Below are 25,191 nucleotides of genomic sequence, written 5' to 3' on the forward strand. Positions count from 1 at the left end.
ACCGCTCGGCGTTCAGCCCTCACCGCACAGCGCCGGCTCCGCTGTCCCTGCGGCTCCTGCGGCCACACCTGCAGGTGTCTGGGGGCGGCCGCGCCCCGAGTGACGCGCGACCCTCGGGCACCGCCACCCGTGAGGGCTCCGGGACACCTCCCGCCCCCCCGCCCGGCCCCCCGCCCACCGGCCTGCGGGGCGGCGCATGCGCGCGGGGCCGCGGGGCAGAGCAGCGCGGGCAGCGATGGCCGGCGGCGAGCGGCGCGTGCCCGGCGGCCCCGAGCGGGTGGCGCTGAAGAAGGAGATCGGGCTGGTGAGCGCCTGTGCCATCATCATCGGTAAGGGCATCGCGTCCCGCCTCTGCGCGCCCGCGGCAGTGCTGACAGCCTGTTTCACTCGACTGTAGTGCTGCTGGGGCGGGGGCTCGGGACCGGCCGGCGCGGGGAGAGGCGGCGGTGTGGCGATGCACGGCTCCGCGGGCAGGTGCGCGGTACCGGGGAGGTGACAGCGTGCTCTTGCATGGTGCGGCGCGGCTCGTCCGGTGGCGAGCTGGGCGGCGAGTCGCTGTCGCTGTAACACACGGTCTGTACGTCTGGAGTAAGCCCCCTCTGCCCAGTTGTTCAGCTGAACGCAAAATCGTGAGGTTTCGTAAAGTCTTTTCCTGATGACGGATGAGCTGTTGAGGCTTCTGCGGCGCTTACTTCTACGGCTAAACCAGATTGATCCGTTTATCTGAGATCGGGGTTCTTCAAAGTGGCAGCGTGGGCTTTCAGAAGGCGCTTCCCGAGTGTCCCGGGACCCGCAGTGTGTGCTGCGGCAGCGGGCAGCGATGCTCTCCGCGCCCCGCAGCAGCCATCGCTGCAGAGCAGTCAGACAGCGGGGCTGACTTTGCTGCTCCCATAATAGAGTCAAAACTGGGAAATTGGGGCAGGGTGTGCTCAGCACCGTCCCTCGGTGTGCTCCATCACTGTGGCGTTTGGGCTGGACATGTGGGGGCAAGCGTGGGGAAGGAAAATTTGCCCAGGTGAATACAAACAGCCTGTACTAAGCCAGTGAGCCTCAAAACCCCGTAGGAAGACCCAGCCATTACCTTCACCAAGACCTGTGGAAAAGACTCGCAGTTACAGTTGAGTCAAGGTCCATGGCAGCACGGAGCGGTAACAGCAGGCACAGCAGGATCTGCTGCGTCCATGGGAATACACTCTTCAGTAGCAGAATTGGCTGGGACACCCCGATGTGTCTCTGTGATTGATGTCACCAAGCTTGAGGAAGAATCACTGCATGCTTCCTGTAGGTGATTATAATGCCCTAGTGCAATTTTATGCTCTTAGTCATGTATGCCTTTATGTCCGATGTAGGTGGATATTGTGACCAAGGCTGTTATATGAAAGGAAAATACTTAATTCCATTCCCATAGTGAAACACTAAAATCTGTATCTGCAGTTTGTGGGAAGATGTGTTCTACATATATGAACATACATTTATTTTGAATCCCTCAGCACACTTAAGGGGGAAAATCTAGGTTCTGGATCTCAGTGGAGCACAGATGACCTTGTGTTAGAGTGAAGTATTGAGTGCTGTACAGAGCTGTAGGTAAGGCACTTCCAGGGTTAGATGTTCCCTGAGTTGCTGTTGGCCATAGGGAAGATTTATGGCATCTCTATCATTTGTTAGGTATTAGAGAATGATATCTTGAGACTGCTACCCTTCTCTCCCAGTCAACCTTTCATCAACCTTATATGCAATATCTTGCAAGCAGAATTCATATATGTCATGCTTGTCCAAAATAAATCTTGTGAAGTAGCCTCTCATCTAATCAAGGACATTTGAGCAGGGAAAAGCACTGACATTTATTATAAACTGTATATTCTCAAGTGGTTTAAGTATTAGAGAAGGTAATCTGCTTTGCCACATAAAGCCTAAAAATTCTTCTGCAAATTCCCCCATATTTTCATAGAAGGCATTTGAAAAACAACCATAGGATCCTGGTTTTTTGTTTGATTTGTTTGTGTGCAGATGCATGAAATTACATCACGTATCAAAGTCTTCTGTGACAAAGTGGTATGTAGTAAGGGTTTAGTCTAGTTTTGTAGGTGTCACTGCATAAAACATGACAGTCTCAAATCAGAGGACAATAATTACATCAGATCAGCTTGCAAGCCATTACTGGAATTAACTGAGTGAAATCTTATTTAAGACTCCTTCAGGAAAAAAAAATTACTAGTTGATCCGAATTGATACTAGGCAAACAGTTAACTCACAAATTTTCTGTTTGATAGAATTTAACATAGGCGGAAGACTTATTTCCAAGTGATTGAATGGCAGGGAAAAAATGGATGCAGTCAGTGTGTCAGAGCCTTTGGAACAGACCAAAGGACAGACCAGGACTTTTATGTCAGTCATCATATTGGATTTCCTGCTTTTGAGTGGAGGAGGGAAACCCATTTCAAGGGTTTAGACATCAGATTCTGATGCATCCCACAGCAAAGTCATACTGCTTGACAACACCAAGAAAAACAGAAATTGCTTTTGAAAAAACCTCTTCTTGCTCTGTACAGACATAAAGATTATGCTTTCTTATTTTTCTTTAAATGTTCTTGCAGGTTATCTTTATTCAAACAGCATATGAAAATGCTGCAGATACAGAAAACGTATGAGCATATTTTTATATTATCAAATAGAAGTTTGATGCTGTGATCTGCCAACATTACACCAAATGTTCTGGTTTAGCTGACTGTTCTACAATTCTGATCAGCTGCAGCATGGATATAGAGAATTATAATCTTCTAGTAATTAAGAAGAGGAAACACGAGGGAGTATTTGAAAAATACTGTAAATATGATCTTATAAATATGTGGTTGCCTTCTATACACTAATTCTGCTTGTTTAAAATAAGGCATTATGTGAGCTGCATAGCTGGGGAGTCAGATTGTGCCAGGGAGCACTCAGAAAGACACAACATGAAGTGAAAGAGAAGGCTTGGGGGTGGGAGCACCTTTATCACCATTATAACTGTATTTGAGAGTATTCCAGTAATGGCAGGATCTCTCGATACTTTGTAGTCTGTTAGTAGCCCATCACAGTTGCAACCAAGAGAATAAAAACAACCTTTACAAGTACATCACGTCATCCAGGTTAAACATGCCGTGCCTCTACCTGTTAGAGCTGAGGAGGGGCTCAGCCTCCCCTGTGAATACGGGGCACCTACTGGTTCAGGGAGCAAGGAGGGCACAGCCAGCCTATATCTTGATAGTTGTCCTGAAGCTCCCATACTCTGTGCTAATTCCCTGGAAAACTGGTCTTCCTTTTTAATCTTCTTGACATGTTTTGAATTATAGGGCAATTTTCTTACTACTTTTACAACCAAGGTATTTGTCAACACAGTAAATTGCTATGCTGTCTTAATGCACTCCCAAAACTCATCCTTTGAAATTTTTACCCTCCTTTTATAGAGATTTGAAAGATTTTGCCATAAGAAATACCAGTTCATCTAACAAAAAATATTCACAAAAAACAGCATAATAAACTACACCAAATTAGGAATATGTCTGTTCTATATCCATCCCATAGAACAGTCTCCTGATCTCTTCCAGCAGCCTAGCTTTCGTACAACTTAAATCTATCCTTCAGTAATTAATTTATAGTTTTTAACTTGCTTACAAACAAGCCTGATTACAGAGAAGGCTGTTTCCAAATTTTATTTCATGCTGAGGCATAAGACACCTCTTCTGAGCATCTTAATGCAAATGCAGGTACTGAATACAAAACCTTTTAACTCTAAAAAGAGACTGGTAGTTAATGACTGTAAAACTGAACAGTGTTTAGTAGTAGTAACAAATCTTTCTGGCAATTCACCTCTGCCACAGAAAGAGCGCTTTTGCAAAGTGCTTGAGACTTGCTGTAGAAGCACCCAAACTGCTCTGTCTCAAACATGGTTACATACAGTGAAAACAAATCTCTCATGGGCTCCAGACATTAATAATCTTCTAATGCACTCTAATACACCACAAATCAAGCTTGCCAATACTTAGATGGAGTGATACAGCTTAAAAAGTAGTGACATACATGCGTTATTATCTCCTAGATAATAACTCATAGATACTGTATAATTGTTTGAAATCCACACTAGATTTTATTTAGCAGACACAGAAATCAATGCTGTATTTAATTGAACAGTTCTTTCATGCACATACACATAGCTAGCTTTACATCTCGTTTGTAGAACTGTGTATGTAATTAAGATTATTGCATGTGTGTTTTCTTTGAGCACAGGAATATTAGCTATACAGTGCCTTCCTTGGAGTTTTGCCTGTGTAGATGAGAAGCTAAGTAAGAAGCTCCATGACTTGTCTCTGTGTAATTTCTACCACATTCCGCTGTTCTGTAGAAAAGTACAAGAACTAGAAAGTGCAGACTGATTAATGTCCAATACCAGCCTGGTTCTTTGGGCTGGAAAAACAAAATACACCATTCTTACATTAGAAATGTATATTTAACTGTATACACAAATTGCATATGTAACACATGCAAAAAGGGTTGTTTGACTGTTTAATACAGATCAAGTGATGTTATATAATACAAACACTTAAATATCTCTTAAAACCTTTATTTATGTGGTTGTAAAACTGCATGAAAGTAGCCATAGGGTAATACTTGCATTATCATGAAATCTGTTGTATACTCATGAATGATTTAATATCAGGCTATATAAAACCTGCTAGAAGACTTATAAATTCAGCTACAGTAAAATATGCCAGCTAAAACTAAATACATCTTGTTTTGCTGAGCACAGGTAGTCAAGTTATCTGCATCAGCTGACTTGGCATTGATTGAAAAATGCTTGCAGTACTTATTCTACTCACACACAAATTTGATGTAAGATCCCTTATAAACTGGTTCCTGATTAAGGTCCAATGATAATAACAAAACTATGTTCAGCTGAGCAGTATGTTCAATTATTGCTAGTTCTGAAAGTAACTTTCTGGAATTTATCTGTCTGCATTGCCCAGACAACAGCACACGCTTACTTTCACCCATAGCTGACATCAGTCAGCCACCCAGTGGATGGTCTCAGCAGAATGCCTACAAGCTGAAAAGCCTCCTTACATCAGAGATGCTTCCTTATGTCAGGGTTGTCCCAGTATGTAGTGCAAGATACTGCCCACACCATGATAATCTGTCAAGGGAACAACTGAGTTGCCTTGGTTGTCATTATATCTGCCTGGCATCGTACTTACGTACAAATAATTGCATGTGTGTAGACTGGGAAGTTTTTATTTGCGTAAATATCACTTCCAAGTGCAGGACTCCAATGTGATTTTTCCTCCTTATCATTAACAGAGGACTATTTGCCAGCCTTTCTGTGTGTCAATTAGCTGTCTCCTTACTGCTGTGCCTTTTGCCATTCTAAGATCCCTTAAAATCCCACAGGTAGTCTTTATCAGCAGAAACCTAGCACAGGATTCAGCAAGCTGCTGGCTTAACACTGGGGAAAGGGAACACATGGAACAGGGAATAGCCTTCATATTCACCTTTTGTAAGTGGAAATGGCTAGGTATTAATGCCCAGTGCTTGCTGTATCCTCTCTGAGCATGTTTCATGTGCTGCCATTGCTTAAGTGGACTGGGTTTTGGTCATTGAATCCGATCCATCTGTTTATCAAGTAACATATCAAATCATTAGGAGATCATTCCTAGTCAGACCCAATGGACTTCACTGGAGTAGTACCCAAGTTACAGGACTGCAGCAGAAAGAAAGATGTATGAAAAGAACAGAAAAAATCCCCACACACATCACTGGATGATTTTTCCTAATTTCTGTGATCCTACCTGGGCTCATAGAAAACAGTGGTGTTGCAACAAGAATTTTCTCCCTCTGAATCTGTGCGAGAGCATTTCACTTTTATAGCTAACTGAAGTTTCAGGACACGCTTTTGTTCACTGACTTGTGAGAGTAATACAGATTACAATTCAATGGTTCTCTCTCTCAAAAAAAAAAAACGTGTTTCTAAACACTTTAGAAAGAAGTCAGCCTTCCTTATCTGTCACACACCTTGCTAACTAATATTTTGAGCATTTAGTTCCACATGGCACTTACTGACGTAACACACAAAGTACTTAGAAATGCATAACTGGTTTTTTTTCATGATCAAGCTCTGGACTGCAGAGAAGTGTAATTCAGTATCTTGTCCTCTCATAAATGCAAATTATGGTTTAGTAAAGTCAGCAGTCAATTTTTGTTCAAGATAAGTGGCACATATTCCTTATTAGTGAGAAACCACAAAGACACTTTTGAGGAACTTGTGAATGTTTTTTCCATACAGCCCAGAGGCTTAGGCTCAGATTCAAAACTATTGAAAATTACATGTCCAGGTTCCATATGTGCATTTAAGCTGATAGGTATCCATAATTTGGTATGGTACCCAATAGGAAAAAAGATTCATACTACTGAGAAAGATCCGATCCTGCATTTGGAAAAAATGGAAGCTAGAGATGCCCATCCAAAATGCAAGTTATATTTATGGCATGATATTTTAGGGGTGATACCATGTTCCCACATTCTTCAAGACTGTTCCAATATACAGTTTTCCATGAGAATTGTTTGGGGTAGCCTTTCACTTGAGTTTAGGGAGCTGAAAACAAGCTGCAGTTTCACTTGATAGTAAAAACCATGGCTAAATTCAAATTAAGCTTGGTAAAAATTCAGGGAGATTCTGCAGCTTCTCCAGGATAGCAGCTTACTTCTGAGACTAAACTTACTTACAGAGGAAGTCTAAAAAGGAGCTGTAATTAGAAATTCCTGGTGGAGAAGGGGGGAAAAAAAAGGGTCTTAAAAGCCTTAACTTTATATTTTTCTCTACTGAATACTTCTGGACAAAGAAAAGGGTTTTGTATGTCCACAGATGTGCCTTTCTGCTGCAGCCTATATCAAGGAGAATTCAGCATGTGAAGTCCCACATGTACAACATGAAGAGGAAAAAAAAAGCTAAATTTGTACTTTTCTGCAACAATTGCCACACAATTCTGTTTCCAAGTCGTTAGCTATCAAGTGTTCATTGACTGATGGTTTTGGTTTGAGTGGGTTTACTTTGGGTGAGTTTTGGTCGTTTTTGGGGGGTTTTTACCCTCCTACCATCTAAAAAAAGTAGAAAATTCTGATTGGGACACAGTGATCACAAGGCTTGTATGAGCTCTCTACCATGAATGCCAATAGTTTAGATACCCTACAACAGAAACTGCTTCCTTGATAGATGAGCTAACAAAGGTAGCATCCTTTGGTAAGTGTCTCACTCCTCATCTGGCAGTACAGTGCCTGCTTTCAGCAGTGCCATAAATCTCCACTCGTGTTCCCTTTTCCTGTGCCTTGCAGCTCATTTCCTTCTAGCATAATGTAGCCTTTTCTGTTGAGAAAGTCTGTTCTGCTTTGGCAGGCTTACAACAAGCAGAAGTGGTTTGGTGGAGGTTTAGCTTTTTTTGTTTGCAGCTTTTCATGTGCCAAACTTTTCCTTTTGAGACCCTGTTTTTTGTTGTACTGTGGGGGGCTTTCTACTAGCTGCCACACTTTTTTGTCATCTTGATTGCAACATGATAAAATGAGAAGGCATTTGTCAGTACTGAAGTGTCCCAAATATAAAACAGTGTTGGTTTTTTCTGCTGGTCCTGAAAAACCCAGAAGTCTTCCAAAGAGTTCTTCAGCAGATGTTCCTTGGCAAAGAGAAGGGAGCTAGCAATCCAACATTGACTGAGCATCTCAACACCCTAATTCCTTTTTAAATGCTTGTATCCCCCTCTGTATAGTGAGAAAGCATAGAGAATATGCAAGCCCTGTTGTCCTGCAGAGGAAGAACATGTATAGTGGTAAATACATTTATTCACGTCAGCCTCCGCAAAATCTCTTTATGCAGTATTAGTTTATTCTCCTCATGTTTTCTTCCAGCACTGGCCTTTGCAAGTCAGGGTTGAAAAGCAAGATTGGAAGAGTGATTGTCTACAAATTGTTCCCATCTTCAGGAACTTGCAGATTCTGTTTTTCTGATTGCAGAGTAATATATGAACCAATCATAGGGTGAGCTGTTTAAATTCTTGCTCCTAGGCATGGTTCATCATCTCTTTCAGGCAATAGAGACAAATTCCATTGGATCTCAGAGCAAGAAAAGTGATGGTTAAGCCTGAGGAATTTCTGTATCATTGGGTAATGGAATAACCCCCAGAGCTGAATTGCTCTGATTCATTTAACACTTTCTTTAGAATAGTACCAACTTACAGAAAACTAAAATTTTTTTCATCTAAAAATTAAGTTGAATTTTTTTTTATCTGATCCTTAAATAATGCTGTAATAACACTTCAAATGTGGGACTAGAATATCAATAGTGTAAAACATACCATTTAAAATCAATAAAACTTTAGAAAGGTTACTTCTAACTCCAAGAAATAGGTCAGTGATCTGGATGCGTGGCAGTTTTTCTGCTGTGAAAAACAATAGCTCTTTCATCAGTTACATGAAGCCACTTAATCTAGATCAGGCCAAACATCTTAATATAGTATACTACAAAAAATTATGTTTGAACAATATAAGGACCTTATTTACATCCACAAATACCAGGAGAAATCAAATTAAGGAAGAATCTCATTCTTTTGAATACACTGGGTCAGAGAGCTAAAATCCACAATATTAATGTAATCTGTGGCAGTGAATGTCACAAGGCTGCCCATCACAAAATTTCTAATTCACTGGTCAGCGCATAGGCACGTTAATTATTGTACATTAACTCTGGGTTAGAAAATCACACAGGGATGAGCAGCAGTCAGTATAAAAAGTTGCTCTCTTATAGAGGTGCATTGCAGACAGTGGAGTACAAAAGTTGAGGTCTTAATATTGAAATGCCTTCTCTGTAACACAAGGAGTTCTGTGAAAAGGCCATTGCACTTGTGTACATGTGCACGACATTAGACAGTACAGGTCTGACAAGAAAAAACATCCTTACTTGGCTAGTCTCCCAGTTCCTTAGTGTCTTCCATCTTTTTGCTGTTAAAATTGTGCAACCATCCTGAGAGAAGGAGAAAAAACTATGAACAGGTGCCATATATGACAGGTTTTTAGTAGTATTGTGCTGTGAGGTTGCTCCTGGTCAGGCCCCACAAAGAAGGCTGATGAATCCAGAAAAATGTTTCTTGCCTCCCTGCCCACCTGTGCCTTGGAAAGGATCAATATGTTCTTCTCCATAAACCTGAAGGTAATGACTGCCAAGGAATGAGGACTTACAGCTTTTAAGTGTGTGCTTTTATATCATAAAAATTCATCCTTTTGTACAAAACACCCAAGGGATCATTTTTTCTTAGGGAGTTGCTAGAAAAGGACCGACAAGAATGAAATTGTCGGGTTGAGTTCCTTGTCTGGATTTTTTCAAAATTCTTTAGCATCTCTCCTGACAGCTTAGTAAGACAGGATTTACTTGCTTGTTTTACGGGAGATCACCTCAGACTATATTTCCTTTGGCTTATTTCCCCATGGCTTATTTTTTTCTCTGCCCAGATTTTGTCCTGTTTTGATAGCAGACTTATTCTTTGGTATCTGGGGTGTCAAGCCTTGTTTTATCTCTAATTTAAAACAACGCAGACAGTTCTGATGTCCTGAAAGGGATAAGAAACTGTATCAGAAATGTCATTCTAAATCTCCATAGATACAAGTTTCTTTTTTCTGGTACTTTAAAATGCAGTCTGAAAACTTGAAAAGCCATACATTTTGGAAACATACATAATCAATTCTTTTTATAAGTGTCTTGAAAACAGTAATAGCCTTAGTTAGTACAAAAGAGCAGAGAATATGTAAGCTTGTTAAGCTTCCAAACACTGTACTTAGACTCAAGTAAATTTAAAAATAGCTGAATCAGTATTTTAAAGAATAAAGGAAAGAAGTGTTTGATTCTGGTGGTGTCCTCACATGCCTAGCCTTCAGCTTGAAAGGAATTTCCATGTGTGTGATAGAATTAAATTATTTGTAATTTAAAAAAAAAATGCTGACAAATTACCTTTTTTGTACTCCTGCTAGTAGATCTTGTTGCAATAAAGGCATTTCTTATGGTAACTCTGCCAGAAACCAGTAGGACACAATGTCTCCATGTTTTTTGGTTGTGGACACGGCCAGTTCCCTAGCAACACAGTAAGATTTAAGCAGACTAATACAAAAGGTGCCCAATCCTGTACATATTACGAGTGCATACAGAAGAAATAGCTCTCCTTCACATGCTCGTGCTCCTGACAGAAAATGAAAGACCCTTTCCTTAACTAGTCCCAAGTCCCTCAAATCCTCCTGAAGGCAACAAGAGCAGAGGACTTCATTGCCTCATAGGATCAGGCTTTAAATTAAATTAAAGCAGCTAGGTACAAAACACTTTAATTCTTTATTGCCCACATACCTGAGCGACATTGGCAGTTGGCAGTGAAACAGGTGAGAATGAACCTTACTGTGTTCAGATTGCACAGCAGAGAGTAATGCCAACAAATGTAATCTGTTCTCATTAATTGAAGTTACTGGGGGCCATTCCCATTCACTCATTTTACCACAGATCTGAAAATGAACACACTTGTCATTGAGCAAACACAGTCAGGGAATGTGAGCAGCATCCTGGCTGCCCTTTGCAGCAGGTGGGGATCATCCTCTGTATTTCAGACAGGGAAAGTGGCACACAAAGGCCAAAAGGAGCAAATTCGCGTCTAGCCATCAACTCACAGAACCTCCCTGAAGACAGGTCTATGAATATACCATATTGAAATCCATTTGTTTCCCTTTGAGGCCTTCCGAAATAGTCTGAGGAATTTTTGTCTGAGATTAGCTGCTCAGAAGCACCAGAACTGAAAAAACCCCAAACCAAGGAGAAAACTTCTGTAAAGTGACATTTATAAAGAACATGCTTCAAACATAAGTCTCTTACTTTAGGAAACTAGGAAAGAAGAACAAGACAGATCTCTGATCTCTTGCAAAACTGCTACCCAGTGGAACAGAAAGTATGGATTATAACCAGGGTCCTATACCCTGCTATGGCAGGGGTGTTCAAGTCTGTGTTAACATGTATTTTTCAGGATTAGCTAATTTAATTCTATATTTCTGTGTACTCCAACCATTCTATGAACAAGTTTTTCTATTCAGGGGCAGGAGCAACATTCTTTTGATGAATTTTTTTATACAGCTGGTCAACTGCTTAGATAAACTTGATATATAAAGACATCAGTGAGAACATGAAGTCTCATAATTCTGAAGATACTTAATTTCAAAAGACAGTTGTGATATTTGCAAATACAAGATACATACATGCATAAGAATGTTATAGAGTAATATTGCTGACTCTTGAGATCATATTACAACAGGTACTTAAATTCCCAGATCATGGATATTTAAGAACTGCAAGAAAAGCTGCCATTTCTTTTGGAAATGCAGGAGTTTCTAGTTCTCCTCAGTAAAATTGTGTAAACATGTTCTTTAAAAATAAATTACGTATTTAAAAATAAGGTCAAGATACAAGTCAGCACTGGTTTCTAAATACATGAGGACAGCAACACAGCATCATAAGTGGTGTCTGTCAAAGTGTATACTGAGCTGACAGGTGTTTGTAAATCTCATTTAAACTCACGTTGAGCTAGTAACCAAACTGCACTTTGAGTTAAGTGCAAGCTTTAAGTCAAATATCATTGTGCAATAGTGGTACATACCCCAGGAAGCATAAATACAATTTTTTTTCTTTTAAATTCCACCTCAGTTCATTGACCATAGCCTATCTTTGTATTCTTTGATAAAACAGAGATAAAGCCACTTAGAGATGTGAATGAGAGATGTAAATGCTGAGATTACCATGCTGAGAGGTAAAACTAACTACACAGAATATGCTAACACAGATTTACAGCCAGAAGAATGTAAATTTGAGAGATTGAATGATTTCTGATCAAGGAGGTGTGAAACCAGCAATAACCACAAACTAAGAAGTTCATGTCTTGTTTACATCCAGAATAAGGTTGTGTAAAATCCTAGGCAATGGCTGTAGACCTTATAGGAGATTCTAAATCAATCTTTCTTCTCAATAACATGACCTGAGCTATAACACAACAGCTGATGTATTTGGATGATTTGTTACTGCCATTTTCATATAACTTTGTTTTAAATATGTATTGCCTGGAACTTCAATTCAGGAAGGCCCTTTGAACACTTTAGCCTTTTACTATTCAGGGTAATATTGAAGAATAAACCTTACCTTAAAAGTTTAGTATACCGAAGTTCCCATTATACCCCTTCAGAAGTCAAGGATTAAGTGATGCCTAGTTTAGAGATGCTCTTAATGGTTCCCAAGTTTGCAGAAGGTGTGTAAGCACAGTCCAAAATTCACCAACTGACCTGAGTCTGAGGACACTTTTGCAGGGCTCATCTTTGTGGGACCAGAGCAGAAGGCATAAAACCCAGTAATTTGAGAGAAAATTGGAGGCAAGAGTGGGATTTAGGTTTTGCTTTATTTTGTAATTGAGCAATCAAGTTCAAGCTGTGCCTTTTCTCCAGACCTGCTCATTCCTGTAGTGCTGCCCCATAAGTCCCCACACTGTCCCTTGGCTAGTGCAGAGCACACATGGGTTTTTGGTAGCCACAGCTAAAGGTTGCAAGGACACCAATACATGTAAACAAAGTTTTTAATTTGCAAGGAGGAACATTTTTCACAGCAAAAAGCTGCAGAGATGCTGTGCGAGGTAAGCAGGGAGTGTGGAGCAGTGCGGGGGTCAGAGAGATGGTGCCAACTTCCAGGCTGGTTTCTTCTGCTAGAGCCCAGAGTTGTGTAACAAAAAAATCCTTCTGTGTAACTCTAGAAATTGCATACTGATGTTTTATTTCGATTTGGGCAATGACACATCCATGAGGACTGACAGCTTTCAGGAATGGACAGCAGGAGGCTTTCCCACTGGGCAGCAGTTGCTGATGAATTTTCCAGACTGAATAATCTGTTCACCATGATCAATCACAATGAGCAAAAAGAATAGAGTTAGGGGAAGAAAAAAGGGAAAAACTCCAGCATTTTCCATTAAACAAATTATACTTCAAGGCTGGTGCAGGGGTCTTTACCATTGGCATGAGTAGGGCTGAAGAGTGGGCTGCCAAAAAGCTGTATCTGTCATACTGTCCTTGTCTGACCCACAGCACTCCCCAGCATAGCTGAACTCTCTGGCTGTTTTTATAGCTGAGTTGGTGAGCTTTACAGCAGCATTTTGTAACTGCTTTTCTTCTTGGTAAAGACTGAAAATCATTGCAGGTATAGAGGGCCCTGTGAGAGTGCTCCCAGAAGTGCAGCTATCACTTGAGGGGTTTCTCAGCTGAGGGACAAACATTAAATCAGCTGAATGGGCTGGCATCTGCCCCTTGAGCTGCTACAGATGGACCAATCTCCACTATCAGTTGCTTTCCTTAAAATCAGAATTTATCTGTTAGTAATCAGTCACACAATGTCCTAGAGAAGACCCCCAAGTCTTCCAGCATGTTTGCAGGGCAGAGCTTTACACACTGCCCATTTCTACATCAGGGGATTTAATGACAGGTTTCTGCCATTTGCAGGTAAAATTCCAAGTTAGGATATTGAGATCCAGAGAGCAGAAACCAGATGTTGGACAGATAACAGGGGCCAATACAACATAAAGCTGCACTATTTATAGAGAGCAGTCAGTGTGCAGTGCTGCACTTCCGTACCAGGGCAATCCAGGCATTTTAGGAACATCACAGGGCTTTCCTCCACATCCCTCTCACAGAATCAGGGTAGGTTTGGCATTCAGTTTCTCTTTGGAAATTAGTAGGAGGGTTGAAGCACTCTCTCCTTTGCCTCAAGGGTCATAGTAGCTCTTTTATGTGCTGAAGTCCCATAGTCAAGGGGGAAGTTCAAGCCTCTGTTCCCCATAGACCCATGCACTGCTGCCAGTGGGGATGCAGTGGGGACCACCAAAAATCTGCTCTACAGCTCTCTGTGGGCTTCCCTCATCCTCACCTGGCAGCACTGCCCTGCAATAAACCCTGTTCAAGGTCCCTGATGTCAGGGAATAAGGCAGAAGAGGAAGGTGCAATATGAAGCTCAGCAAAAGTGGCTGGTTGTAATCCCCTCCTGGACACAGCTGTACTGCTGCATAGGCTGCTTTGAGTGTGGCAGTGCGTGGGAGCTCACTTTGAGAATATCCCACTGAAAATGTCACCTAGTCCCTAGGAGAAGGCTTTTCCTGATATTTCTGCCTTATCGTTGCAGCGTACAGAGAAGGGCATGGGAGGCTGAGGTTTCCTCTTCATGGTAATGAAATGCAGCCCACATATCCCAACGCTGGCAAGAGAAGAGGAGAGCAAGTCAGAAGTTAAGGAAGTAGAGAAGTCAGACCAAGTACAAGAGTCAGAACAGAGGAGCAGGAAATAAAGCAGTGGACTGTGTGCCTGAAAAGAGCAGACAGAGCCTGCAGCCTGTGAAAAGATTAACAGAATAAAAGGAGTTTCAATTTAGAACAACAAAATCCTATCACACAGGCTTTAACTTCTCCTTTGAAATAAACGCACTGTAACACTGTTACTCAAATAAAACTGAATCAAACCAGGTACTTGCAGACATCTGCCATCTTCTTTATTATTTCACATGCTCCTAAGAGGCCTGATCCCCAGCACCTCCTGGCCATTTATCTGCCTTAGTGCAGATCTGTCCTCTGCATGCATCATCCAAATGTTTGGTCTCCAGCAGGTCAGGGCTGATGTGATAGGGACAACCAGGTTGCCCACACTGACCCAGCTCGGAGGAGGAGAGAGACCACACCTACAGAAGGACTCTGAAATCTTCCCAGGTTTCTCTCCACAGCAAGAGGTTTTATTATTCAGCATTATTATTCTCTTCCTGTGTGTTTGTTAAATAAATAGGTTTTTTATCTCTTTCACTTTCCTCTGAGGAAAATTTCTTTTTTCGTGAACCTGGGTGGGGGAGGGATGGTCGTAACCTGCCTTCTGTCAGAGGATATTTTCCTCCAAATTTGTCTCAAACTGGCACACCTCAATTAGGCCCTGCAATTTTGGACAAAATGATTTGTAAATTCATCTATCATACCTATTGTACACCCACATACATACTCAAGAGAGCATGATGCTTGCAAGCCAGAGAACTGGATCAGAGGTTCCAGTGCTGTTTTTGGTTAATGGAACATTTGCATTGACTCAAGTACTATAATGAGAATATTCCCACATTGTATCTCTTGTAGTGAGGTCTTTACGGTACAGATGTGCCCTTCTTATAAGTAGTCAGCACATGCCAATGGACCCTCCTTTAAATGCTTTTGAAGCAGCAGATTATTTTGTGACCACTGTGTTACTGAAACAGAGGCTTAAAAGCTTTCTTGATGAAGTTTCTCTTGGTTAACCTGCTCCTGCAGAAGAAAAGTATTGACAAATTATCACTTATTTTACAAAAAGGTAGAAATTTTAAACCACCATGTTTTTGTGGGTTTAAGCTGTTGGGTACTTTGGCAGAGGTTGTAGTACTAATAGCCTGCACATGGCCAGTCTCCTGTGGCAAGCAGCAGGTTTCAGATGTATAGCAAAGCACTGCAGTCCCATAAATGCGTCTTGCAGGATTTGAGTACTGCTTTCCTTTAAGGCTGCCTTCCACAACTGGTGGAAAGGGATTCCAAACAAACCATCATCATTAAGCAGTTTATATACCTTAAGCCAGAGCCAAATGTGCAGCTTACTACTTTTAAAGAGCTATTCAAATGGCCCCAGATTTATTAAAGGTCCTGTGAAGACTGAGGTTAGCACAAATTTGCCTTGATTGCTCTTCTCTAGATTGTGATTTTTTCATCTAATTGAAACACAGCTGCCTAACACACTCCCAAAATCACCACAATGCAGCTGGCACATACAAGTTTTACCCACTTGCAAGTTCTGTTCATCAGTGGTCTTTGCAATTTAATCAGTCTTACATTTTCTTAAAATAACAGATAAGAAGGCAGAGGTTATTCTCTCTCTGGGGAAGGATACATGCCATCATCCTGCAGACTGGTTGGTTACTGGGGAGAACAGCAACCCAAAAATTTGGCACCCACAGTAACATTCCCTAAAATTCAGGATAGGAATGATATTCCATCCTTGCCACAGCTCTTCAAGTTCACCAGATAACAGACACCACTTCCAGCCTGTTTTCCACCAGATGGGCAGGTCAGCCTTTTCCCTGCCCTTTATGCAGCTGGGCAGGGCACAGCTGTGCCCTGCTGAGCAGGTATTGATTTTTAATGTATATCAATTAAAATTATTTACGGATCTCCACAGTACCTCGTGCAGTAGCAAAATCTAACCCTTATCACTGAAACTGACTGTTGCACACCCTGTAAGGCTGCATCAGGTATTATTAGTGAAGCTATGCCTGAAATATTTACTTTCCTTAACTTATTTTTCTGTTCTATCCACACCTTCATGGTTAGAAAACTTTGGTTCTTTAAGTCCTCAGGGACTACACCTGCATATTAGTGCTCAGAAGGCAAATAATCTTCTTTATACATCTATCGGAAGTCAAGGAAAACACTTCTGTCAGTATTTGAAGCAGCCCTATTTTTAAAATCTTTAAAGTTGGGTGTAGTTTAATCAGATTATAAATTCTTAACCCAGTAAAATCCAGTTGGAATGCTGGAATAGCAGTTTATAATGGCCGGTCATGTTCTTGCTTGCTAGGAATTTTAACATAAATATTTGAACTCAAGTCAGGTTTTAAGATTGTTTAATTTTGTTAAATACTAATCCCTGTAGACATTAAATTATCTATGTTATTTTTATAGCCATTTTTGAGGGGGGTTTTTTTTGCAAGCATATTAGCAGAGCAGCCATAATTCATTTTCTACTATACAGAAGTTCTATTTTTTTACTTGCATATGAAGTTAAATGGCTATTATTTTAATGCCAGGCTTTATAGATCCTTTTATTCTTCATCCGTTCTTCATTAAGAGTTTTCTGAATGCTATTTAAAAGCAAAAAACTCCAGGAAATTGCATTAAATACCTTAACTGCCACATAGCCTAAATTCGTGTTTGTCTAGAGGTTAAGAAAATGCACTTGAAGTGCATTTTTTTGCTAGTTTTAATTCTGTTGAGTCCCTACAGCCTAGTAATTTTTTTGACCTGTTTTCTTGATTCAGAATTTCACTCAGTCTTTGTATTTTAATGGGGGAAGGAGGGGACACTTACAATCTTTTGCATTAGATGCTACACTTGTGTTAATAAGCTGGAGAGGAGCAGGGCAAAGCCTGAGCAGCACCTTGTGCCTGGCCGTGTCGTTGGGAGCCACAGCACAGCTGTGGTGCATGGCAGCCACCTCTCCCAGCACTGCCAGCACGTGGCTAAGCTGGAGCTTGAGTTCAGCCAGGGCAGAGAGCAGCCAGTTTATTTACTGTGAATAGAGTCATCGGGACTTCTGTGCTGCCACAAAATTTCCAGTTTACATCAAAATTATGAGCTGTATATTTTACTTCTTGACTGGTTTTGTAGCTGTGTCATGCCCTGAGTTCACAAACAGGCAGTGACAGTCACTAACATCCTCAGTTGAGAGTGTTTAACTCCTGGGAGCCAATTAACTGACAATTAGCTGCACCAGGCTGCTTCATTTATAAATAAATATCCATGATGAGTTATGTCATCACCATTATTGTCATAATCCACTTTATATTTAATTTGGATTTAAACAGTTTGCAAAGCACAATTCCTTTTGATTAAGCTTTTTTGCTGTTGTTGCCAAACAGGATTCTCAATTCTTTACAATATTTTCTATGGAAAAAAGATATATTTGTTTATAATTCCTAGGCAGGATGCAAAGCTTCAGCATTTGTTTATAAGAGAACTGTTTTAAGCAGTGACACAGACTGTCGTCCTGTTGGCCAGAGCAATGTCAACATAGATGTGGAAGTCCTGAGAGGATGGGAGAACTTTTTGATTATTATTCTATTCTAAGTGAAAACTGCCTGTATCTGCTGTTGATACCAATATATCAAGAGAGAGCTGTACCTGAAGTCAGGTTGGTCTCAAACATTTAATTTAAAAGAAAAAAAAATCCCATTTTCTACAGCTTCCGCACACTGAGAAGAGGGTTCCAGACTTGCCCTTCATTGTCAATATACCCAGACACAGACCATCTGTCACAACTGTAGTGATGAAACACCCACTATACAGTTGGGATTATAATCTTTGGTGATGCTTACTACTGTGATTGACTACTGTTTTACTAATTCCTATTCTGATTCAATAAACATGGGATGCACCTCCACAACAATGCTGAAGGAAGCAGGACACCCAGTTAACACAGGCATTTGCTCTGCCTGCCTTTGAACATCACACCTCCCCACCTCATTACCTGCAATGTGCACTGAGTGCTGCGTGACCCACCTTGAGTGTGGAGTGCCATCTTCTGAGGACAGCAAATGGCATTCCATGAAAGCAGGAGTCTGGCAGGATTCATATTCGTGAACCATGCACAGTTTTTTTAGCATTATTGCCTGCTATAATACTTCACTAAACAACTAGTCACAAACTGAATTACCTGACTGTGGCCAAAAAACACCAAAGGAGCACTGAATTTTTGTTGTTAATACTTTACTTTGTAGGGGAAAGGGCTGTTTAGACAAATTACTGACCTGTTCTGAATTTCAGATGTACAACAGATCTTTAAAGAAATGTGCATGCAATAAAAAGGCATGAGTTATATTTTTCTTTGCTAACTACACAGGAAATTGCTTGGTTTTCTCCAAGCAAGACCAAATATGGTCTCTACATATAATAAGTAAGTCCATTCTTACAGAACTGATGGATACTTTCAACAGGCTGTAAGATCCATTCTTTTTATAATCTATGTGGATTGTGTGCTGCAGATAAATAAAAGATGCCCTAGGGATTTGTCTTGGTTTGAAAGACAGGTGTCTGCTAAGGAAGGCAGAAGCCTCCCTTGGAATGGCAGATGCAACCCCCTTCCCTCCGAGTTATTATAATTTTGAAATCAAGGGGGCTTTTAGGCAAAGATGTGGGAAATAATAATAACAGTTCTTTACTATTATATATCTATATGTGTATAACCAGTCAAACAAACAGCAATAACTCTGGCAGTAACAGCAAACAATCACAAACCCAGTGCCAGCCTTCTCGGCTGTCAGGCCCTTTCCCCTCGGGTGCAGTTCCGCTCGCAGCCGGCAGGGGCGCTGGCGGCTCCCGGTGAGCAGGGCAGGTGCGATGGTTCCCCCGCGGCTGCAGGGGGCGCTCCGGAGCGAGCTCGGGGAGCACGTGGCACTGGCGGCCTGGGATCCCGGGAAGGGATGGGACAAAGGCTTCACAAACCCCTGGGCAGCCGATCCCGGTGTCCGGCCGGACCCTCGGGAACAGCAGGCTGGAACGGCAGGGACGAGCACAAATCCCGGATGGCAGATGGGATGTATCCAAACGGGGAACCCCCGGAGGTCTAGGCAGGCAGGGCGAGCACGGCTACAATGTAGTGAAGGCTCGAAGCAGCGGCGGGGCAGGGCGGCCACAGCGTGGCTCCGAGCAGGGTGGGGAAGGTGGGCTTGGGATCCCAGTGTTTTCTCCAGTAGAAAGAAAAGCAGCCGTAGGAAAAAACAGCTTCCTCTCTCTCTGGACACCAAGACCCAACTGCCCCCACACCCAGGTGAAACAAAAGAGTAGCCAGGCGCACCCCACCCCCAGTGGGTATCTCTTTGTCTTCCTTAAGTACTCAGCGATTAGCAACAGTGTGGGGGAAAATTCCTTTAACAGAAAAAAACTAGAACTCTTAAAACCCCAACATTATCCACCCCGAATTTTTCCCATACTAACATGTTACATGAAACTTAACCTTTTTAACCATATACATGCATCACCCAAATTATATACATATATACATGCTGATACTAATACAAGTACAGAGCCATGGGTAGTTCACCCTAAAACAAGGTCCCCTTGAGGTATGCATCGGGTCTCTCCATCCCTTTGCATCACCCACCAGGTACAACCTGGTCCCTGAGCAAAAACAGCTCCACGGATGGGTTTGTCTTTGCTCAAGGCAGACTTTACCCAAACAGTTTTTCCAAGCATACCTCTCATATGCACCACTGGAACCGTCTGTTGTTTGTAGCGGTTTGGATTGGGCAGGGCCTGCTCGGCTGGTGGAGCCTCGGGTGTTAGCTAACCAGGTGGCTCTTGCTAAACGCACCTCCCAGTTTATGAAAGTCCCCCCACCCAGTGCCTTCAAGGTGGTTTTAAGCAGTCCATTACACCGCTCAACCTTCCCAGCTGCTGGTGCATGGTAAGGGATGTGGTACACCCACTCAATGCCATGTTCTCTAGCCCAGGTGTTTATAAGGCCGTTCTTGAAATGAGTCCCATTGTCAGACTCGATTCTCTCAGGGGTACCATACCTCCAAAGGACTTGCTTTTCAAGGCCCAGGATGGTGTTCCGGGCAGTAGCGTGAGGCACAGGATAGGTCTCCAGCCATCCAGTGGTGGCTTCTACCATTGTGAGCACATAGCGCTTGCCTTGGCGGGTTTGAGGCAGTGTGATGTAATCAATCTGCCAGGCCTCCCCATACTTGTATTTGGACCATCGCCCACCATACCACAGAGGCTTCACCCGCTTGGCCTGCGTGACTGCAGCGCATGTCCCACAGTCATGGATCACCTGGGAGATACTGTCCATGGTTAGATCCACCCCTCGGTCTCGTGCCCACTTATAGGTGGCATCTCTGCCCTGATGACCTGAGGCATCATGGGCCCATGGAGCTAGGAACAACTCTCCTTTATGTTTCCAATCCAAGTCTATCTGGGACACCTCTATTTTCGCAGCCTGATCTACCTGTTTGTTGTTACAATGTTCTTCGTTAGCCCGGCTCTTGGGGATGTGAGCATCTACATGACGGACCTTCACGGATAGCTTCTCTACCCGAGTGGCAATGCCTTTCCACTCCTCAGCAGCCCAGATTGGTTTTCCTCTGTGCTGCCAGTTTGCCTTATTCCACCTTTCCAGCCAACCCCACAGAGCATTGGCTACCATCCATGAATCAGTGTAGAGGTAGAGCTTTGGCCACTTCTCTCTTTCAGCTATGTCCAGAGCTAATTGAACAGCTTTGAGCTCAGGAAATTGGCTCGACCCACCTTCTCCTTCAGTAGCCTGTGCAACTTGTCATGTGGGGCTCCATACAGCAGCTTTCCATTTCCAGCTAGCGCCTACAATTCGGCAGGAAGCATCAGTGAAGAGGGCGTATTGTCTTTCACTCTCTGGTAGCTCGTTATATGGTGGGGCTTCTTCGGCACGCATCACTTACTCCTCTTCTTCTTCAGAAGATAACCCAAAAGTCTCACCTTCCGGCCAGTTCGTAATTATTTCCAAGATCCCAGGGCGACTTGGGTTTCCAATTCGGGCGCGCTGCGTGATGAGGGCAATCCATTTGCTCCAAGTAGCGTCGGTGGCGTGATGCGTGGAGGGAATCTTTCCTTTGAACATCCACCCCAGCACCGGTAGTCAGGGTGCCAGGAGGAGTTGTGCCTCTGTGCCGATTACTTCTGAGGCAGCCTGGACTCCTTCATAAGCTGCCAAGATCTCTTTCTCTGTGGGAGTGTAGTTGGCTTCAGACCCTCTGTAGCTTCGGCTCCAGAATCCCAGTGGTCGGCCCTGAGTCTCACCAGGCACCTTCTGCCAGAGGCTCCAGGACAGACCATTGTTCCCAGCTGCAGAGTAGAGCACGTTCTTCACCTCTGGTCCTGTCCTGACTGGGCCAAGGGCTACTGCATGAGCGATTTCCTGCTTGATCTGGGCGAAGGCTTGCTGCTGTTCTGGGCCCCAGTGGAAATCGTTCTTCTTGCGGGTAACCAGGTAGAGAGGGCTCACGATCTGGCTGTACTTGGGAATGTGCATTCTCCAGAAACCTATAGCGCCTAGGAAAGCTTGTGTTTCCTTCTTGTTGGTCGGTGGAGACATTGCTGTGATCTTATTGATGGCCTCAGTGGGAATCTGACGTCATCCATCTTGCCACTTTACTCCCAGGAATTGGTTCTCCCAGGCAGATCCCTTGACTTTACTCTTCTTGATGGCAAAGCCAGCTTCCAGGAGAATTTGGATAATTTTCTCTCCCTTCTCAAATACCTCTGTTGCCGTGTTCCCCCACACAATGATGTCATCAATGTACTGCAGATGTTCTGGGGCCTCACCCTTTTCCAGTGCAGCCTGGATCAGTCCATGGCAGATGGTGGGACTGTGCTTCCACCCCCAGGGCAGTCGGTTCCAGGTGTATTGCACAAGCCTCCAGGCAAACTGGGGCCTGCGCTCTGGTGCCAGAGGAATGGAGAAGAATGCATTAGCAATGTCAATAGTGGCATACCACTTTGCTGCCTTGGACTCCAGCTCGTACTGGAGCTCCAGCATGTCTGGCACGGCAGCACTCAGCGGTGGAGTTACTTCATTTAAGCCATGATAGTCCACAGTCAATCTCCATTCCCCATCAGACTTGCGTACAGGCCAAATGGGGCTGTTGAAGGGTGAGTGGGTCTTGCTGACCACCCCTTGGCTCTCTAGCTCACGGATCATCTTGTGGATGGGGATCACAGCATCTCGATTTGTCTGATACTGCTGGTGGTGCACTGTCAAGGTAGCAATTGGGACACATTGCTCTTCCACCTTCAGAAGCCCAACTGCAGTAGGATTTTCTGATAGTCCAGGCAAGGTGCTCAATTGCCTAATGCCTTCTGCCTCCACAACAGCTATTCCAAACACCCACCTGAGTCCTTTTGGGTCTTTGTAATAGCCATTCCAGAGGAAGTCTATGCCCAGAATACATGGGGCCTCTGGGCGAGTCACAGTCAGATGCTTTTGCCAGTCAGGCTCACCTCAGCTTCCAAAAGGGTCAACTGCTGTGATCCCCCGGTTACCTCAGCAATGGATACAGGTTCTGCCCCCACATGTCCCAATGGCATTAAAGTACACTGTGCCCCAGTATCAACTAATGCATCATATTTTTGTGGCTCTGATGTGCCAGGCCATCGAATCCACACTGTCCAGAAAACCCAGTTCTCCCGTGCCTCTTCCTGGCTAGAGGCAGGGCCCCTCTAGCCCTGGTTATCATTCTTTCCCTGGGCGTACATGCTCAAGGTACCTTCAAGGGGATCCGACATATCATCCTCCCATCTGTAACACCTGGCAGCTCGGTCACGGGAGGCTGAGGCTACTTTCACCTTAGCGGAACCCCCTCGGTTAGTGCCTCCCTCCTTGAGTTCACGCACCCGTGCTGCCAGGGCAGAGGTGGGTTTCCCATCCCACCTTCTCATGTCTTCCCCATGCTCACACAGGAAAAACCTCAGCTCAGCTCGTGGGGTGTACCCTCTCTCTCTCTAGCTGGGGGACAGCGGGCTCTGACTTGGGGGCCAGTGACTTGCACCGGTGCCACACTGATCTTCCTCATCTCCTCCCTCATTTCCTTCATCTCTTCTTTGAGGTCCTGGACCACAGCAGAGACATGAGCTTTCAGCAGATCATTGACCATACTGTCATAATTTCTGAGCTTGGTGGCAACAGAGCCCACTGTTTCTCGGGTATTGTCAGCATCAATCGTTGCAATGAAGGTGGTGTATTGTGATGGCCCTAGCCTTGCCAGGTTCCACATCATCTGTCCTGTGCACCTGACCTTATCGGGGTCATTATCATGCTGTCCATCCTTCCCAAAGAGTACCTCTAATACTGCCGCTTCTCTTAGCTGTTGGATCCGTTCCTCAAGTGTCTTCCACTGCATTCTATGATGGTACTCCTGCATTCTTTCTTTGTGAATGAACTTTTCTCTCACACTCATTAAGAGCTGCTCCCAGAGAGAAAGGGACCCCGGCCTCCCTCACGAATATCTGGTCCACACCTGGGTCCTGGGTCAACGATCCCAGATACCTTGCCTCACCACTATCCAGTTGCACACCTGTGCCCATAAGGTCCCAAACCCGAAGCAGCCAGGTTGTATAAGGCTCACACCCCCTTCGCACAATGTCTTTTCACATACCACGGAGACTGTCGTATGACAGGGCCTCAGTGATGATTTCTGGCTCTGACTCCCCTGCTGGTTGTGAGGGCCCTGGCTGCCCATCATCATTAACTGGTCGTACTGATTTGGTCTTATACTTCCTCCTCTGCACAGGGGCAACTGCTGCTGGCTGTGGTTGTCCTTGTGGTTCAGCTGAAACCTGGATGGTTGTAGCATCCCTGGGTTCCACTGCTGCACCATCGGACTCACCCTCCTTGGCGCAGGGAGAGGGTTTCCCACTAGCTGAGGAGGTGTATTCCCTTAGCACTTGGCATATCCCCTGGCGCACCTGGCCCATCTCCTGGCACATCTCCTGGATCCCCTTCACCAGTACCCCCACCCAGTTTGGGTAGTCCATTTCTGAGGTGGGCTGTTGGGCGGTATCAGGCTGTGGGGCAGGGTCTCAGGCAGTGTGGGGCTGTGTCAGGCTCTGGGGCTGGATCAGGCTGTGGGGCAGGATCTCTAGTCTCTGGGGCTGGTGTCTGGGTAGTTATCTAAGCCAATCTTAACTTATCCTTGAGTGCTAAATAGAGTAGGCCTACCAGCACCAGTTGGTTAGTACTCAGAGGGAATCTAAACCCTTCGAAAATTGATGGGGTGGGCCCAAAGAACTGGTTGAGGGGTTGGGAGAAAACTTCCCCTGGTGTCATTTCCTCACAGAAGGTACCATTTTTAACATAACCCCAAAAACGTGCACTTAGTGTGTGACAGCCCTTTATCCACGTGCCCACATTCTGGAGGAAGTTAAAAGCCCATGAATTCCTCACCTTCTCGACCCATAGCGCAAACTGGATAACAGCAATGGTAGCCTTAGTCAGAGGACCCATGTTTAGGTAAGGAGCTGCAAAGGGGAAGAATATAGCCACGACCACCTGCCACCCAAACCAGGGTAAACTAGACCACATAGTGTTGCCTAGCAAGATTCCTATATCCAGCACACAAAATTAAGTTATCCAGGAACTGTTATTCCTTTTTCACCTCTCTCTCTTAATGCCCTCAGGCCCCACATTGGGCGCCAAGATCTGTCTTGGTTTGAAAGACAGGTGTCTGCTAAGGAAGGCAGAAGCCTCCCTTGGAATGGCAGATGCAACCCCCTTCCCTCCGAGTTATTATAATTTTGAAATCAAGGGGGCTTTTAGGCA

At 43.8% G+C, this 25,191-nt stretch overlaps 1 protein-coding gene across 4 annotated transcripts in view; it reads left to right on the forward strand.

Annotated features, from left to right (window-relative positions):
• Positions 1–216: 216 nt before the first annotated feature.
• Positions 217–25,191, forward strand: part of SLC7A10 (solute carrier family 7 member 10) — a 50,650-nt gene continuing 25,675 nt past the window's right edge. For all 4 annotated transcript variants that reach the window (XM_032121868.1, XM_032121870.1, XM_032121869.1 and 1 more), the window contains exon 1: positions 217–329. In XM_032121868.1, the coding sequence (XP_031977759.1) occupies positions 236–329 (94 nt within the window). In that variant the 5' untranslated portion in view covers positions 217–235. The remainder of the gene's footprint in view (positions 330–25,191) is intronic.

This window comes from Corvus moneduloides, chromosome 12 (genome assembly GCF_009650955.1).
Source record: "Corvus moneduloides isolate bCorMon1 chromosome 12, bCorMon1.pri, whole genome shotgun sequence".
In the NCBI taxonomy this organism is placed as follows: domain Eukaryota; kingdom Metazoa; phylum Chordata; class Aves; order Passeriformes; family Corvidae; genus Corvus; species Corvus moneduloides.